The sequence below is a fragment of the Protopterus annectens genome, chromosome 1.part0 (assembly GCF_019279795.1).
Source record: "Protopterus annectens isolate FY-2018-M chromosome 1.part0, PAN1.0, whole genome shotgun sequence".
Taxonomy (NCBI): domain Eukaryota; kingdom Metazoa; phylum Chordata; order Ceratodontiformes; family Protopteridae; genus Protopterus; species Protopterus annectens.
Window position 1 is genome coordinate 453,234,178 of NC_056725.1, and position 17,070 is coordinate 453,251,247.

The following is a 17,070-nucleotide window of genomic DNA, read 5'->3' on the forward strand; positions in this document are numbered from 1 at the left end:
ATGCTGTTCACGCAGAATAATAATGTAGCCAGATTTAAGCATGTCAGAAGTATCTCGGCACCCGACCCTGATGTTCTTCATCTCACATTGCTGCAGTCCTGACACTTGGGTAGTCCGTTGTCCCAGTCGGCCCGAATACCAAAGTATAAGGCTGACGTCGGTCAAGGCGCATTAGTCTGACGTCAGGACGTCAGGGTACAAATGCGCATGACCGACGTCATTTCCTCAGTCTTTTTTGCCGCGTGGTCCGATGCAGAAGCAGTTTTGCAAGTGCAGGTTGGCGTTCTGAGATTTTCCGAAGTCGGAGTTTCAGACCGAATCCAAGTTGGCTAAGTACCCCGTTGGGGAATATTTTGTTTTTTTCTTGCCTCAGTATTTTACCGGATGTCAGAAAAAGTGAATAACTGTATTTCTTGTGGGAAACAGATACCTCATAGGGATTACCATACCTTGTGTATACCTTGCTTAGGGCCTGAGCACGACGTTGTTGGCTGTCGCTCTTGTGCTAGATTTAACAAACGCACTATAAAGAGAAGATTAGATTGTGCCAGGTTAGTTTTTGGGAAGCGGTGTAATTATAAAATGCCGTCGGATGCTCCGGCCCGCTTCCAAAAAGCGCAAGGACAAAACAGCAAAGCCTAGGCTGGAAGAACCGTCCGTACCGGACGTCGGTTCTTTAGAGGGCTCGGTGGAGCCAGGGGTTCTGCCAGAAATTTCTTTGGAATCCCAGGGAGAGACTTTGTTACTGCAAGATGTGACCTCTCAGGAGGTAGGCCAGGCGGAAGGGGCTTCTCAGGTAGCTGTTCTTCCCTCCCTTCCTAAGGTTGTTAGGCCCTCCCCTGCTGTTTCCAAGGCTTCTCCCAGGGGCAGACCAGGTTTTGTTTCAGGTGTTACCCCTAGTTCTTCAGGGTCTGTACCTAAGAAGCATATGCTTAAGATGGCAGAAGATTTGATTTCAATGATTAGAGGTTCTATGCCCCCTCCTGATAAGAGGCCTAGGGTGGAACCTGAGCTTGGGAGTTTTGAGCAGTGTTCGGATGCTTCTGAGTCTTCGGCTGAAGACCTGCAGGAGTATTCCACTTACTCTGATTCTGATGTAGATGATTCTACTCCTTCTGCTTCTCCTCCTGAGGATTTTTCATTTTCAGAGACTCTTCATTCCATGAGGGAGCATTTTAAATGGGAAGGTCAGGATTTCTCTGATTCCAGGAAAAGGCTTAGGGAATTTTTGTTTCTTCCCCAGCATAGGCCTTTAGCTATACCTCCTGTTCTAGATGTGGTGGAGGATGTTTTTGCAGAGGCTTCTCTGAACCCTGACTCTTTGCCCCCTGCTCCAGTTAAACCAGATAGATATTACAGGGTGCCTGAAGCTCATAAGTATCTTTTTAAGAGTCCTAGGGCAGACCCAGAAACTGTTTCACAGGGGCCTAAAGGTGTTAAGGCTTCTGTTGTTAAAAATCCTGTTCCTCCAGATAAAGAGGCAAGGGCTTTGGATAGATGGGGAAAGAAAGTGTATACTACTTCCACTTTGGCCATGAGAGCTTTAAATTGCCAGTTTCACATGTTGAAATACCAAAATTATCTCCTTTCACAATTAAAGTCTAAGGTAGATGCTTTGGCGGAAGGTATTGAGTGTAAAGAGTTGCAGGATTTAGTTCATGTTTCTGAACAGGTGAGTAAGCATTCTTTGCAATGTGGTTTTGATGCTGTGCAGGCCTCTTCGAGGGTGGCTGCCACTGGTTCGGTTCTTCGCAGGCACGCCTGGTTGAGGGATCAGAATTTAGCTGAGCATGTGAAAACAAGGATTTTAGATGCTCCTTTACAATCTGATGTGTCGTTTGGTTCACCTGTGGAAGCAGTTCTAAAGAAAATGGAAGACAAGGCTAAGTCTATGCAGACTGTTAAAGATTTTTTGCAGGTTCAGCCTCCGAAGTTTAGTAGAAATTGGCCTACCAAGGGGTGGACATATCCTGCTTATGATTCCCAGTCTAGGGGTAGGTCTAGACGTGGTAGAGGCAGAGCTCAAGGTTCTTTTAGGCCTAGAACAGGGAGTTCACCTGCTCAGTCTTCTGGTGAGGGCAGGGGTCAGTCCTTTCGTAAACAGACCCAATGACCTGCCTTTTCAGCTGCCAGAATCTTCTCGTCTGGCAGCACCTTTGGGGGGAAGGTTGGCTCTTTTCAAAGAAAACTGGAGTTTAATTACCCAAGACAGATGGGTATTGGATATCATTCACCACGGTTACAGGTTTTATTTCCATACCTTGCCTCCTTTCAAAGGCATGCCAGACATTCCTCCTCAACAAAGGAAAGAGGCTCACAAGCAAATTTCTCTGTTGCTCCAAATAGGGGCCATTCAGCCGGTTCCTGTGCCAGAAAGAGGCCTAGGATTTTATTCTCGCCTGTTCCTAGTACCAAAAAAGGGGAACACGTGGAGACCAATTTTAGATCTGTCTATCCTCAACACTTATCTGGACATTCCCAAGTTCAAAATGTTGACGTTACAACAGCTTTTACCTCTGCTGGGCAAAGATCACTGGATGGTAACTTTGGATCTCAAGGAAGCTTACCTTCATGTTCCTATCAGACTAATTTGCAGGAAGTATCTGCGTTTTCGAGCTGGGAATTCTCATTATCAGTTCTCTGCATTGCCCTTTGGCTTATCTACTGCGCCCAGAGTATTCACAAAGGTTCTGGCTCCAGTGATAGCTTTCTTCAGGCTAAAAGGAATACAAATCTATCCTTATTTGGACGATTGCCTGATTCTGGCTCAAGGAAGGGACGTGCTTCTTCAGCATTTGGAATATGTGATAGCAGTGCTAAGATGCCTAGGGTATTCTGTGAACGAAATAAAGTCCAGTCTAGTACCCTCTCAAGACATGTGCTTTCTGGGTGTGAGACTGAATACAGCAACCCAGGTGGCCTTTTTAACCCCGGACAAACAAAAGAATCTGTCTCTCTACTTCCATCAACTATTTCATCAGTCCGGGCTGACTGCAAGGACAGTCCTTCAAGCCTTAGGGTTCATGGCATCTTGTATTCTGGTACTTCCCAATGCCAAACTGCATATGAGGAAGCTACAATTGTATCTCAAAAATGTATGGACACAGCACTGCCAGGATTTGGACACTGTCATTCAAATAATACCTTGCATTCAAAAGGAATTTTTGTGGTGGGCTCAGGAATGTCACCTAAACAAGGGACTCTCTGTGACCCGGCCAGAGGCGAGTCAGATTCTAACGACAGATGCCTCAGACACAGCTTGGGGAGCTCATCTGAATGGAAAGTGGATACAAGACAAGTGGCCTGCCAGACTGCAGCATCTGCATATCAACATGAAGGAGATGTTAGCAGTCCAGTTTGCATTACTGGCTTTCAAGGATTTACTTCTTCCAGGGCAGGTGTTGATTCTAACAGACAACACAACTGTCATGTGGTACATCAACAAACAAGGGGGAACACATTCTTATCCTCTATGCAGGCAAGCAATGATTTTGTGGGAGACTGCGTTAAGCTTGCAACTGAATCTTCAAGCAAGGTTTCTGCCAGGAGCACAGAACTCCTTAGCAGATGTGTTAAGCAGGCAGATCATGGATCCCCACGAGTGGAAACTGGATCTTCATGTATTTCAGACATTGACAGTGTCATGGGGAACTCCAGACATAGATCTATTCGCTTCTCCTCTAAACCACCAGCTGCCAAAGTTTTGCACGAAAAGGTTTCATCACACAGCCTGGAAAGTGGATGCTCTTTCTTTCAGTTGGAAAAATCTTCATGTGTATGCCTTTCCACCTCTGCCTCTCCTCCCAAAGGTACTCCTAAAGGTCAGACAAGACAAGCCAATGATGATTTTAATAGCTCCAGATTGGCCTCGACAGCACTGGTACCCATTGCTGAGGAGTCTGGTAAGGAAGCCTCCATGGCCCTTACCTTTGATTCCACACCTATTGTCTCAGAAGGACGGGCATCTACTCAATGTCAAGCTTCACTCTCTCTTCATCTAACAGCCTGGCATATTCTGTTTTGAACCATAGCAGGTCTCAGCTTCCTCAACAAGTTTTGAATGTGATTATGGAAGCCAGAAGACCTAGTACAAGGAAAGTGTACGCAGGAAAATGGAAGAGATTTTTATTTTGGTGTGCAGCAAAGGATTTGAATGTTTCTGAGCCAAATTTGAGTGTGGCTCTTCAATATCTTACTGAGTTATTGGACAAAGGATTGTCTTTCTCTTCCATTAAGATTCATGCTGCAGCAATTTCAGCTCACTATGATTGTGACCCACCATTGTTTTCTCATCCTTTGTTCAAGCAATTTCTTAGAGGGGCAAAGAATATAAGACCCCCACGTAGAGCTCCTACTCCTGCTTGGGACCTCAATTTTGTGTTGGAGAAACTCACTCTACAACCTTTTGAGCCTGCAGCTACTGCTGAATTGAAATATTTGTCATGGAGGACTGCTTTTTTGTTAGCCATTACCTCTGCAAGAAGGGTGTCTGAATTCCAGGCCCTTATGGCGGTTGAGCCTTTCCTGATTTTTCATAAGGACAGGGTATCTTTACGTACTAAACCTTCCTTTATGCCTAAAGTGGTTTCTAGTGTGGCTTTAAACCAACCTTTTCATTTGCCTACCTTTTATGCAAATCTCCAAAATAAGGGGGAAAAGATTTTGCACACTTTAGATGTACACAGGCAATTACGTTATTATTTAAGCAGGACTAAGAATTTTAGGCAGTCTCAGCAGTTGTTTGTTTCTTTTGCTTTGAGTTCTCAGGGTAAGCCTGTGTCAAAACAAACTATTTCAAAGTGGATTGGGTTTTGCATTACTTTCTGTTACTCCCATCATGGCAAGGAGATTCCAGCTGGGATTAGGCCTCATTCCACTAGGGCTACTGCCACTTCAACAGCATTTTTAAGGGGGGTGGCAACTAAGGATATTTTGGAGGCAGCTACTTGGAGTTCAGTGCATACCTTCTCTAAGCATTACCACCTTCCTCTCTACTCTAAATCTAGGGCTGGTTTTGCCACTGCTATTTTACAGGGCATGTTGTCAGCTCCTGCTTCTTTGTGATTTGCCATCCTCCCTTACCTCTGCTTTGGGATTCTACCCAAGTGTCAGGACTGCAGCAATGTGAGATGAAGAACATAGTACAGTTTTGTACCTACCATAAATGTAGATGTTCGAAGATCCACATTGCTGCAGTCCAATTTACCCTCCCTCCTTCCCCTCTGTTTTTAGGGGTGGTTGTGTAGGTGGGATTGTACCTTTCTGACTTTGTGTATATATATTGTACATATATTTGGTACAAGGGTGTTTGGTGTGTTGTTGTTTTTTGGTTTGGCCTTATCTTTTTAGGGTCTTCTGACATCTGGGGCAAGAAAAGACTGAGGAAATGACGTCGGTCATGCGCATTTGTACCCTGACGTCCTGACGTCAGACTAATGCGCCTTGACCGACGTCAGCCTTATACTTTGGTATTCGGGCCGACTGGGACAGCGGACTACCCAAGTGTCAGGACTGCAGCAATGTGGATCTTCGAACATCTACATTTATGGTAGGTACAAAACTGTACTTTTCTCAAGGATTGGCAAATTCATACTGAAACAGCAGGATCCGAGCATCCATCCTGACATCCAGTAGTGTTAAGAGTAGTCCAACCATTTCTGTCAGCTTTTTTCCAAGCAAACATGCAAGAGGTAATAAAAATTTTTCATTCCTTTTGTTTGTTGCTTGTTTGTAGAAAAGGAATTTGTTTTGAGTATCAGAGTAGATGTCATTTTCTGCCACTCCCCATATGAGACCAGAGAACAAATGCATTAGGTTTTCATGTGCTTTACAGACTAGATGCATTTACTGGTATTTAAAAAAAAATGAAAATGAAAAAAACTTGCTGTAAGATATCCCCTGAAGCTCTGGAAGTTGGAACAGAAGGGCTGATTCCCACCTGCAGTAATTTATATGTGGTTATGTAGTCAAACTGCAGCAATAATCCTACTTCTGAAACATTTGTTAAAGTAAGTGTGCACACTATATTTTCAGTTTTGGTTCTAGTTTTTTTTTGTCCTTAAATTTATGACATGGCAAAGGTTAATCTCAAAACCACTGTAAGACAGAACTGGGGAGCAGATGTAGGACCTACCCAGTTTATAACATGAGTAGTGAATGGCGAGACCAGCTTGACAACTGCTGACCGTCAGGCTGACCTTGAAATAGTCCTCTGTCTGCCAGTGTCATTTTGCTGTCCGACTGTTTTGATAACTGTGCCAACAGACTGAATTTGGCTTGATTTTCACGTAGTATTCCTGACCTGATTTGCAACAAAGTACCAAAAGAGTATATAGTAATAGACAAAGCTTTCAGTAATAGGATGTCTTTATTTTATATGCAGATGAAGAAATGATGGCCACTGATTCTGCCCATACTCCGGCCAGTAATGCTGCTCATAGTGGAGGACCCTCACATCCTGATGAACTGTCTGAACTTGGAAAATGTTTAATGAAGAATGAGGTAAATTTTCAGCTGGGAATACTTACTGCTTTTTTGGTACCTTTCAGTTTGACTATCTTTTAGCAATGTGCAGATGGTGAGAAGTCAATCTCTGATCAGCTCTTTTTAGAATACCCTGTGTACCCTCATGCCTGCTAATTCCTGTAATGCCAGCATCCCCCCCCCACTCACATAACACAAATTTTACGGCTTTTTATATTGCTGAGTGCTCACGTTTGTTACAATTAGTTGTGATTTAAGTTGGGCCTTTCAGTACATATTGAATTGTTAAACCAATCTCTTCGCTGCTATCAGTGTTTCGGAAGATTCTGTCTAGATTGAGCAGTTTTAGAAGGATTTTCAGTCTTTTGGGTCAAGGTAAGTGCTTGCTTTAAATTTTTCCAATGTAGTCAAGTTTAAAATCTTAGTTTCGGCTGTTTATGTACATTTTTTATGTTTTTAATTCAAAGCTTCTATGTTACTTTTCTCCTCTTAATCCCCTCCCCTTGTACAAGTGCATGTATTCTTATAATTGTTTAAGTCTATCCTCTCTACTAATTTCTGACATTTTCAACTCCAGTGACTGCTAGACATCACAAGTTGTACTATTTTATTGAATATGCTGTCTAGCTCCCTAGATAAGGAATCTAGGAACAGGGCTTCTGACTTTGTGAAGTGCTGCCACTGTGACCAAAAGATACCACCACTCGAAGAGCTAACAAAATTTTGTGTTGTATGTCTTCTGGTTAGTCACCTAGACTCTGACATTGAAATATGTTAAACTGTTAGTGCAAGGACCTTGGTAGATTAGGTTCATAGGTTGGTACTAGGCTATCAGCCTTAGGGCCTATACAAGCCTAGCCATAACAATTCCCCGGCTATTTCTTACCACATTATTTACTTTCCTGGACCCCTGTCTAGCAGGGCGACTGACGTGATCCCTGGGGTGAATTTCCTTTCTCCCATCCAATCGTCAAGGTTCCTCTTGAAGAGGTCCAAGGAGGCACTCTGCTTTACATGTATAGGCAATCTATTCCAGAGTCTGGGGAGTCTCTGGGTCAGGAATCTATCCCTCCAGCATGTTTTGTTTATTGTGATGACAAGGTTTAGATCCCTGGAGCGTGTAGCTCTGAGGGATTGGGATTTCTTTAAGTGTAGCATGTCCAACAGCTCTGGGTTTGACATGGCCTTGTATGTTAAGCAGAGATCGCCTCTGAGTAGACGATATGCGACAAGAGTATAGCTGGAGTTTTTTAAGGCGGTCAGCGTAGGGCATCTGCTTTAGGCCTGTGATTCTTTTAGTGAGGTATTTCTGAGGCCTTTCCAGTTGTTGCAGATGTCTTGAGAGGTACATACCAAATGGGGCGTTGTATTCTATAATGGGTCTAATGAGGGATGAGTACAGTGGGACAATGACCTCCTTTTTTCTGGATGAAAAGCCCTTCGTGATGAGGTGTGCCACATAGAAGGATTTCCTGACTGTTGTGGCGATGTGGTTATCGAAGGTGAGACCACTGTCAACCTGTGTCCCTAAGTCTCTTATCACACTTTCTGTGTTTAGTGTACTGCCATCTATATGGTAATTCATGGATACGTGTTTTTTCCCCAAAGGGGATAACAATACATTTCTTGGCATTGAGCTTGAGCCCATGGCTCTGGCACCAAGCATCTGTTTCTGTAAGGCCCTTTTGTAGAGTATCCACATCATTTGGGGATTCAATAATGGCTCCCAGTTTGCAGTCATCTGCAAACTTTGTTAGCCAGAGTCCCTTAGTGTTGACCTGTACTTCAGAGAAGTAGATGCCAAACAAGAGCGGCCCCAGGACTGAACCCTGAGATACTCCACTTGTCACTTGTCTGGAGCTGGATTTGGAGTCTGCTACTTTTACAGTGTGGGTTCTATCAGTAAGCCATTTAGCAACCCGTTGGGTGACATAGGGATTAATGCCCAACTTAGTAAGTTTATCTATGATTCCAGAGTGGGGGATGGTGTCAAAGGCCTTGGCAAGGTCTAGATAGGCTGTGTGGACCACCTTACCCTTGTTCATGGCTCTGGAGACTGATTCAAAGAAGTCAATCAGGTTCAGGAGACAAGATTGGCCCTTCACAAACCCAAACTGGGTGGGGTCCAGTGTATGAAGGTTGCAAATGTCTTTGTTTATAAGTTCCATGATAATACACTCCATGGCCTTGCAGATAAGGCTCGTCAGACTGATGGGACGGTAGTTTTCGGGATCCAAGGTGGATCCCCCCTTGTGGATTGGGATAACTGTAGCTGTGTGCCACTCAGTGGGCACGAAACCTGAGGTGAGGCTATGATTAAACATGACACTTAGGTGAGGTGCCAGTTCATATTGTAATTCATGTAGTACACAGCCCGGGATGTCATCTGGTCCCATGGATGCTGTATTCTTGGCTTTAGAGAGTGCGTTTTGTACCTGTGTGGCCGTTATTACTGGAATTTGGCAATCTTCCGGTATTGAGATGGGCCATTTAGGGGGTGAGAGGGGGTTGAAGTTGGCACTGAATCGATCTGCCAGGATATTGGCAATATCCTTCGGATCAGTATATTTAATGCCATTCTGTTTTAGCTCAGAGCAGATCTGAGCATTGCCATTTAGATTCTTGACATAGTTATAGAATGCTTTGTGGTTGTCTTTGGAATCTTTGGCAATTTTATTTTCGTAACTAGCTTTGGAGGATTTTGAGGCATCTCAGTTTCTTACTGAGGCTAGTAAGGAGTTTTTGCATCCTGGGATTTTCCTCTTTTCTGCAAAAGTTTCTTCCTTTTGTTGTAAAGTTTGTTTATGGCAGGGGACCACCAGATTGGCTTCCTTTTTGGATGAGAGCATTTGGTTCTATTTGGGATGGCACGATTCATGCATGAGTGGATGTGCTCGTACAGTGCCTTAGTGTAGGATTCAGCAGTTGAACTTTCAGTTCCGTCTGCATGGGTGTCATGAAGTTTGTCACTTCTGACTTGAGTAGCATGAAGTTGGCTTTGGAGAAGCTTTTATGGTGGTTTCTTTACTGGGGAGTGGGGTGGGATGTGGATGTTAAGGGTGATTAGCTTATGGTCAGACCTGACTAACGAGGGGTGACCATAGGTATGGAGCATTGATTTCCCATGTTGGTAATGACCAGGTCTAGGATATTGGAGCCCTGGTGGGACTATGGATTAGTTGATCCAGGGCGTTGGAATTTATGAATTCCAAGAACCATTGCGCAAAGGTGTTGGGACATGAGTAGTTTTCCCAGTTAATGGCAGGGTAGTTAAAATCACCCAGTATTAGGGTGTTTGGTTCTATCTTAATATTGTCCAGTATGTTTAGAAAGGTGTAGTGAGAATCTTGGGGTATGGTGGGGGATCTGTAGCAAGCTACAATTTGGATTGCAGTCTTACCTAGTGTTAGTTGCACTTGGAGAATTTCAGACACATTGTGTTGGCCAACTAGCCTGGTGGTGTGAATATCCTTGGTGAATATTGACACTCCTCCACCTTTAGTGTTTCGGTCCTGGTTTGGTGGCCAAAAAGTGTGGTAAGAGTTGTAGCCTGGTATTGCAGGGGTGCTCTCTGGAGCCTTGAACCCTACCCTTATCACTTTAACAAGCTAGTTCTCAAAGATTTGTTGGTCCTCTTAAAGAAAAGAGAAAAAAGAACAAGGACAAATAAAAGAGAGACTGGACAATGAAAAAAGATTAGAGGAGTCTGATTAACCTATCCTATTTTTTTTTTTATCTCCCGCAAACATTCATAAAGTGATGGCTTTTTCTCCCTGACCGGGAGCTTCAAAAATGGCCACTTGTCCTTGCACATCATCTGCCAGTCAAGCTGCTTTGAGGTCGAATTACACTATTCTGAGGAGAATGGGTTCCTATTTCAACATTCTTCTGCTTCACTCCTTCCAGGTGTCTCTGAAGAACAAAACAGCTTAACTAGCATAAGATTTTGACATCATTTGTCAAGGCTCACTTTCAAGTCCCTGTTCTCAGGCCCCTTCTGTCTCTAGAGTGGCACAAGAAACCCAAGCCATTGTTTTGGTTCCTACTCAGAGCCTAACCCTGGCAACAGGAGTATCAAAACTAATAGATCCTGTGTTGATGTCTCAGCAAACCATGGATATGCCTTCCTCTGTGTCTGTCCTGTGCACCAGTGGAGGTGTCTGCACTGACCCCCAGTAGGATCAATGTTGGTTCTATGTTGGCAGTGGCCTTGGTGCTGTCAGCAATAATTATTGGTATGTAGCTTTTTACATTCGAGCCTTCCATCGCAAAGTCTGATTCAGTGGCTTCAGTGATCGTGTACTTGGTCTGCAGTGACAGTTTTACCATTGCAGTTTTGCTGCCAACACTGTTGGTGCAGATTTTTTCAATGCTGGGCACCTCAGCAGGGTATTTGGAGCTAAGATGCTCAGATCCTTCTGCTGGAAGAGGCACCCTGCTCCACCATTTCCACCATATACACCATTGAAGCACACCCTTCAGGTCACTCATCTGTCTTTCCTTTTCAAGGACTTGGGACAAAAGCCAAGTGAACGCATTCTCCTCCTCCCCTCGGGACCTCAAATGACTCTTCTTTAAGCACCCAAGAAAAAGGTGCAACAGGTAGCACACAGACATCCTGTCAAAGGCCTCCTTCTCATATGTAGATCTTGGCAAAGGGTAGGTTTCATATCAGCCACCTCCTGAGGACCTGAGATTTAAGGAAGTACTGATGGAGATAATGCAGCTGAGGGGATCATGGCCCATTGACCACATCTCCCCAGAGTAAGGGATCCTTTTGGAAGTGAAGTCCTCAGCTCCTTGCAGTTTGAGTTGTGTCCCCCCCCCCCCCAGGTAAATTAGTAGACATATTGTGCACAAAAGCTGGAGGGAGCTTATACCCAGGAATATTGACACTGCGAACCCCCAAGGTAGGCCACATTGGAATAAGGGGCCATTTGTGGACTCCCATCAAGGTATCGGCCATCATCACACAAGATGCTTCAGAAGATGTCCAGGCTGTCCATCCCCCAAACAAATACTTCAAAATGATGGATAGATTACGAAAGCAGATGTTTGCTTTAAGTAACCTTTTCTCCATCAGAGCCTTGAATTACTTGATACATACGCTTTGGTTTCAGAGGCAACTAGCATATTTAGACCTTAGAAACTCAAATTACCCACTGGAGTCCTCCTTTAATAGTTGGATACTCTTGGGTGGCAACTGTACGTTGCATTTCATCACTCTCTGCATCTTCTCCACATTGCACCAAATGGAGCAGCTTGTTCAACAAGCCCTGGCATCAAAGTGAGGTGTCTATGGCTTGATAGAGATTGACTGGCTTCACAGACCACTTTTAAATCACATCTAATGCTTTTTTCTACTTAAAAAAAAAAAAAAACTTGCCTCCCAGCAGATGATAATTTCATACTTTTGAAGCATATATTTTTTATTAAACAAAGCATTTTTAATCCAAGTTGAGCTAAAATATTATGTTTTAAAATTCCCAGAGTATGTGGAAGTCCATCATGAATCCCCTGATGTACTGATAATGCTGTTTTACAAGTTCACAGAAACTAGTGATCTGAAGTAGTTAACTTCGTTTTATCTACAACCTGTGGGTATTCGGATCCATATCGGATCCGAGCCGGCAACTTTTCAAGCATCTGCTCCAAGCTCCTCCCACTTACCGATAACCTATCACCATCTCCTACCTACCCTCAGATTTCATTTGCCGCTTCCTGCATCAGCATTGTGGTCTCCGTAGCTCTGAGCATTAGAGTTGTAGTAAGTGCCTTTTGGGTCTTTTTTCGTGTGTAGTGAGTGTGTGTTCTCAGTTAGTTCCCTTTCCTCCCCCAAATGTTTGTTCGCGGTAAAAAAAAAATAAAAGTTTAGTTTGGTAAAGTAGTTTAGTGTAAGCCCTCCCTTCCCCATAGGTGTGCTTGATTATAGTGTGGTAGGTGTGACTGTGTGTAGAATGGCTGATCAGCCTAAACCTACATTTAAGAAATGCACAAAGTGTGGCCATAAGCTTTCACCGGATGGTCACACACTGTGTGTTGTTTGTCTGGGCATTCCCCACTTACAAGTACAGTGCAGTGTGTGCGCCAGTTTTAACCCTAGGGCCTTGAAGGAGAGGAAGGCCAAACTGGTGGCTAAAGGCCTTCTCCCTGCTTCCATGCTGGACTCATCTGTCACGGCCTCTGCTTCCACAGCTGCCCCCCCCCCCCAGGCCGGGACTCTCCCTCCCGCTAGACCTGTTGAAGGGGAGACTAAAGGAAGAGACAGGAAATAGGACGGAGAGAAGGGGGATAGGCCCCGTAAATGGTCTCCAGATCGGGAGTTCTTCCCTAGACCGCTGTCCAAGGTGTCGAGAGTCTCTCTGAATTGGATATGGACAGGATGTTGAGATTTATTCGGACCCAAATCCAGATGGGAGTCTTGCCAGGCCCCTCTCCCTCTGGAGGGGGGACCTCCATGCCCTTCTTTCAGACTATTTCTTCTTCCCGATCCGGTCTGCGGTTTCGGGGTTTATGGATCCGAGGATCTTCGAAGCTGGGGGTTCGGCACAGACTGTTCCTCCAACCTCGACTCCGGCGATTACTTTGAGTTCCCCGGATCCAACCAGTTCAGATCCGAGCAGCTCTCGGGGCCGAGGACAGAGAGTCAGACCTGAGGGGATGGAGGTGTCTTTGGCTCCGACCTTGTCAGATCCGAGCTGTTCCTTCGGAGCTCCGGCTACCCCAGCCTCTGCCCTGATCCTCATGGAGGACATGGGGAGAGCTTCCTCCTTGTTGAGTGCTAAGGAGGTGTGCTCTCCATTGGCGTTCGACGTGGTGGAGAGGGTTCTCTTCCAAGGATCGAGACCCCAGCCTGTTTCCTTGGATTCTGCCCAGACTCTCTTGGATTCGATTACTACTCACTTCAGCTTATCCCAGGGACAGCCCGTGCTAGAGGAGCCACAAGCGGTTCCCCTGGAGGAACCCCCCGGGGCTCACGAGCCATCTTCAGAGTCCCTCTGAAGAGGGTCCTTGTAAGCACACATGTAAAAGGAGGCACCTGGACATCTCAGAGTCCTTGACAGATGATACTGATTTTGATGAAGGAGAAGGTCACCCCCAGGTCACCTCCATGGAGATCCTCCGCCAGAGGGGAGGTTGGTCAGCTCCAAAACCTTCTACAGATGTATCAGTGTTCCTGGAGGCTTTTGACACTGACTCCTCTACGTCCTAGGTGTCCCCGCCTGCAGATCCCTTGGTGGATCTCATCACCACGCGGGCATGGAAGGAGCCTGACACTATAGAGCCGATACCTAAATGCTCGGACAAGATCCTCTCTCCACCCTCGGACAGGCAGGCCTGGTATAAAGGATCCCCATGGATGCTATGGTGGTTGCAGCAGCCACCAAAGAGGGACCTGGCTCAGGAAAGTTCTTCGGTCCACCCTCCGGACAAGGAGTCCAGGGTGGTAGATCGATTTGGGAAGCGAGTGTATTCTTCAGCGATGTTTTCCATTCGAGCACTGAACTATTTGGCACACGTTATATGACTGCAGTGAGACCTAGTCATGGAGTTAGCTGAGTCGCCCCCAGAGTCTTTGCGCTGGAGGACAAGCGTCTGTTCTCTGCGAAGATGTCTACTCTGAAGTCAGTATCAAACACATCTATACATCTCCTTTCCCATGCTACGGAAGGAGCAGCTAGGGCGGCTGGGACTGGCGTGGTTATGAGGTAACAACCTTGGCTCAGACTGTGGCAATTTGCGGACCCCTTCAAGGCGTCTTTCATGAATGCTCCCTTCGATGGTTCTTCTCTTTTTGGGAAGACCATACGTGACACCCTTGTCCAGAGTGAAAAAGGCGGGAAGACTTTGCCGTCAAAATCCACTTCTCTAGTTCTCAAAGATCCTTTTCTAGGAATCGGAGAGGGCAAAAGAAGATGTGGTTCCAGAAATCAGTTTTCCCGGGACTCTCAGGACAAATCGTTCCCTAGAGGCAGAGGGGGACAGGACAGATGCAGCCCGAGGCAGAGGGGGTCAAAGGAACTTTGGGTCTAGGGAGCCCTTCTCGGATAGGCCCACACAGCAGCCCTGAGGGGGTTGCCCAACTGTCCTACTCTGGAGGCAGTCGGGGGAAGATTATCATTGCACCCAACGGTTTGGGAGTCCATAACTGCAGATTGTTGGGTGCTTCAAATATCCAGAGGCTACACCATCCCGTTTGTTACCCCTTCCGTCCAACCAAAGCGCCTCCCAGATGTCCCACCTGCTCAAAGGGAGATGGCAGCACTAGAGATTTCCAAGCTGCTTCACAAACAAGCCATCGAACTGGTCCCTCCCTATCAGTCCGAATCAGGCATTCACTGCAGATTCTTTTTAGTGCCAAAAAAGATGGGGACATCAGGCCAATTTTGGACCTGTCAACGTTAAACTTGGCTGTCGCCAAACAGAAATTCCGGATGGTCACCCTACAGTCCATTCTACCTTATCTTCAAGAATGCAACTGGATGTGCTCAACAGACCTCCAGGACGCTTACTACCACATCAAGATTTGCAGAAGCTCCAGGAGATTCCTTCCCTTTAGGCTGGGAGCCAATCATTTCCAGTTCAGAGCCCTACCCTTCGGTCTCACCACAGCCCCAAGAGTGTTTACCAAGGTAATGGCAGTCATAGCGGCTCACCTGAGGGCTTCAGAGAATTCAGGTATTCCTTTACCTAGACGATTGGCTCCTTGCTGCTTTCACCAAGCGTCGTCTTTGCCAAGCCAGAGACTCCTTCCTTTATCTTGCAGACAGGCTAGGGATCACAATCAATGTTTCCAAGTCCCTCTTGGACCCGATGCAGATCTTGGACTTTATTGGGGCATGGCTGGACACACTTCGACTGAAAGTCTTTCTAACTCCAGACAGGGTCCATAGTCTGTAGGCCCATATATCAGTAGTTCTTGGCCCCAGGTTACCAAAGATGGGGGACGTTCTCAAAGCTCTGGGCTCTATGGCTGCAGCAGTCTCTAACCTCCCCTGTGCACGTCTTCACATGCGTGCTCTTCAATGGACTCTAGCCGTACAGTGGTCTTGGCTAGATCTCCCCATGGAATATCCAGTTCAAATCTGCAAAGCCTGCAGGGCGTCACTCCTCTGGTGGCTCCAATCGCTGGAGATCTTAGCGGGGCACCCATTTATTTTACCCACAGCCCAAGCCACAGTGACCATGGACACCTCCCAGCTCGGGTGGGTGGGTGCATTACCTGGGCAGGACGGTCCAAGGCACATGGTCCCAGATTGAGACGATATTGCACATCAATGTTCTAGAGAGGAGAACAGTGCTTTTAGCATTGCAAGCCTTCCACACTGTTCTTCCTCCGGGGACTATTGCAATTCAGTCAGACAACATGTCGGTTGTCTGGTACATCAACAAACAGGGAGGAACCAGATCTTACCCTCTGTGTCTCAAGGCCATGAGAGTGTGGGAGTGGGTGATCTCCACCAGTCGGTTTCTGATTGCAACACAAATCCCTGGGAAGCTCCAACATTTTAGCAGACAGACTGAGTCGGGCTATTCTAATGCCAAACGAGTGGTCTCTGAAACAGTCAATAGTTAGGAGATCTTCCTTACGTGGGGTCAACCCTGCTGCGATCTCTTCTCATCTCCTTCCAATGTGAAGTGCAATGAGTTCTTTGCTCTGATCCCTTCACCAGGGAATCCCCCCAGAGATGCTCTGGTCCATGTTTGGCCTCCCGGGTTACTGTAGCTTATCCCCTGTTACCACTCATTCTGAAGTTTCTTCAGAAAGCTTGCTGACTGGGGTGCAAAGTGATCCTCATTGTCCCGTTCTGGCCTCGTCAGGTGTGGTTCCCCTTCCTCTGGTCTCATATTCTAGCTCCTCCGTGGGTTCTGGATCCCTGCCCGGATCTCATTTCTTATCCCTCGGGCACTTGTCCACTCATCTTGCATGGCCTCAAGCTGACTGCTTGGTTGCTCCAGTTCCCTTGATTGCCAGGACTCTCCTGGTCTTTTATCTTCAGTAAAAACTATTATGGTGGCATCTCATAAGGCCTCCACTAGGAAGATTTACTGTAGTAAATGGAAATGATTCGCTGTTTGGGCTTCTCAGAGGGACCTGGATCCTTTTACAGCCCCTGTTCCTGCAGTCTTGGATTTCTTAGCCAACATTTTTCAGCAAGGGGGCTAGTTCCTCCACTGTGAAAGTCCAATTGGCAGCTATTTCGAATTTCCATGTTGGCGAGACTGTGTAAGGCTTTCCTTAAAGGCACCTTTCTTTTGCATCCTCCAATTGAAGACTCTGTTCCTCCTTGGGACCTTACCTTGGTCCTCCATGCTTTAGTTACTCCCCCCTTCAAACCTGCAGCATCAGTAGATTTGAAGTTCTTATTCTGGAAGACAGCCTTCCTGGTGGTCATTACATCGGCTAGGAGGGTTTTTTAGATGCAGGCTCTGTCTGCCGTGCCCCCTTACTTGATCTTCCATAAGGACAGGGTTTCTCTCCACACAAACCCTTCTTTCTTACCAAAAGTGGCTTCTGAGTGAAACATTAATCAAACAATTAACCTGCCTGTTTTCTTTCCAAAATTTCAGAACAAGGGTGAATAT

The 17,070-nt window shown here is 45.9% G+C and overlaps 1 protein-coding gene across 2 annotated transcripts in view; it reads left to right on the forward strand.

Moving 5' to 3' along the window:
- Nucleotides 1–17,070, forward strand: part of XPO5 (exportin 5) — a 2,857,558-nt gene that overhangs the window by 2,339,721 nt on the left and 500,767 nt on the right. For both annotated transcript variants that reach the window (XM_044060355.1, XM_044060360.1), the window contains exon 27: nucleotides 6,383–6,501. In XM_044060355.1, coding sequence (XP_043916290.1) covers nucleotides 6,383–6,501 — 119 coding nt within the window. The remainder of the gene's footprint in view (nucleotides 1–6,382; nucleotides 6,502–17,070) is intronic.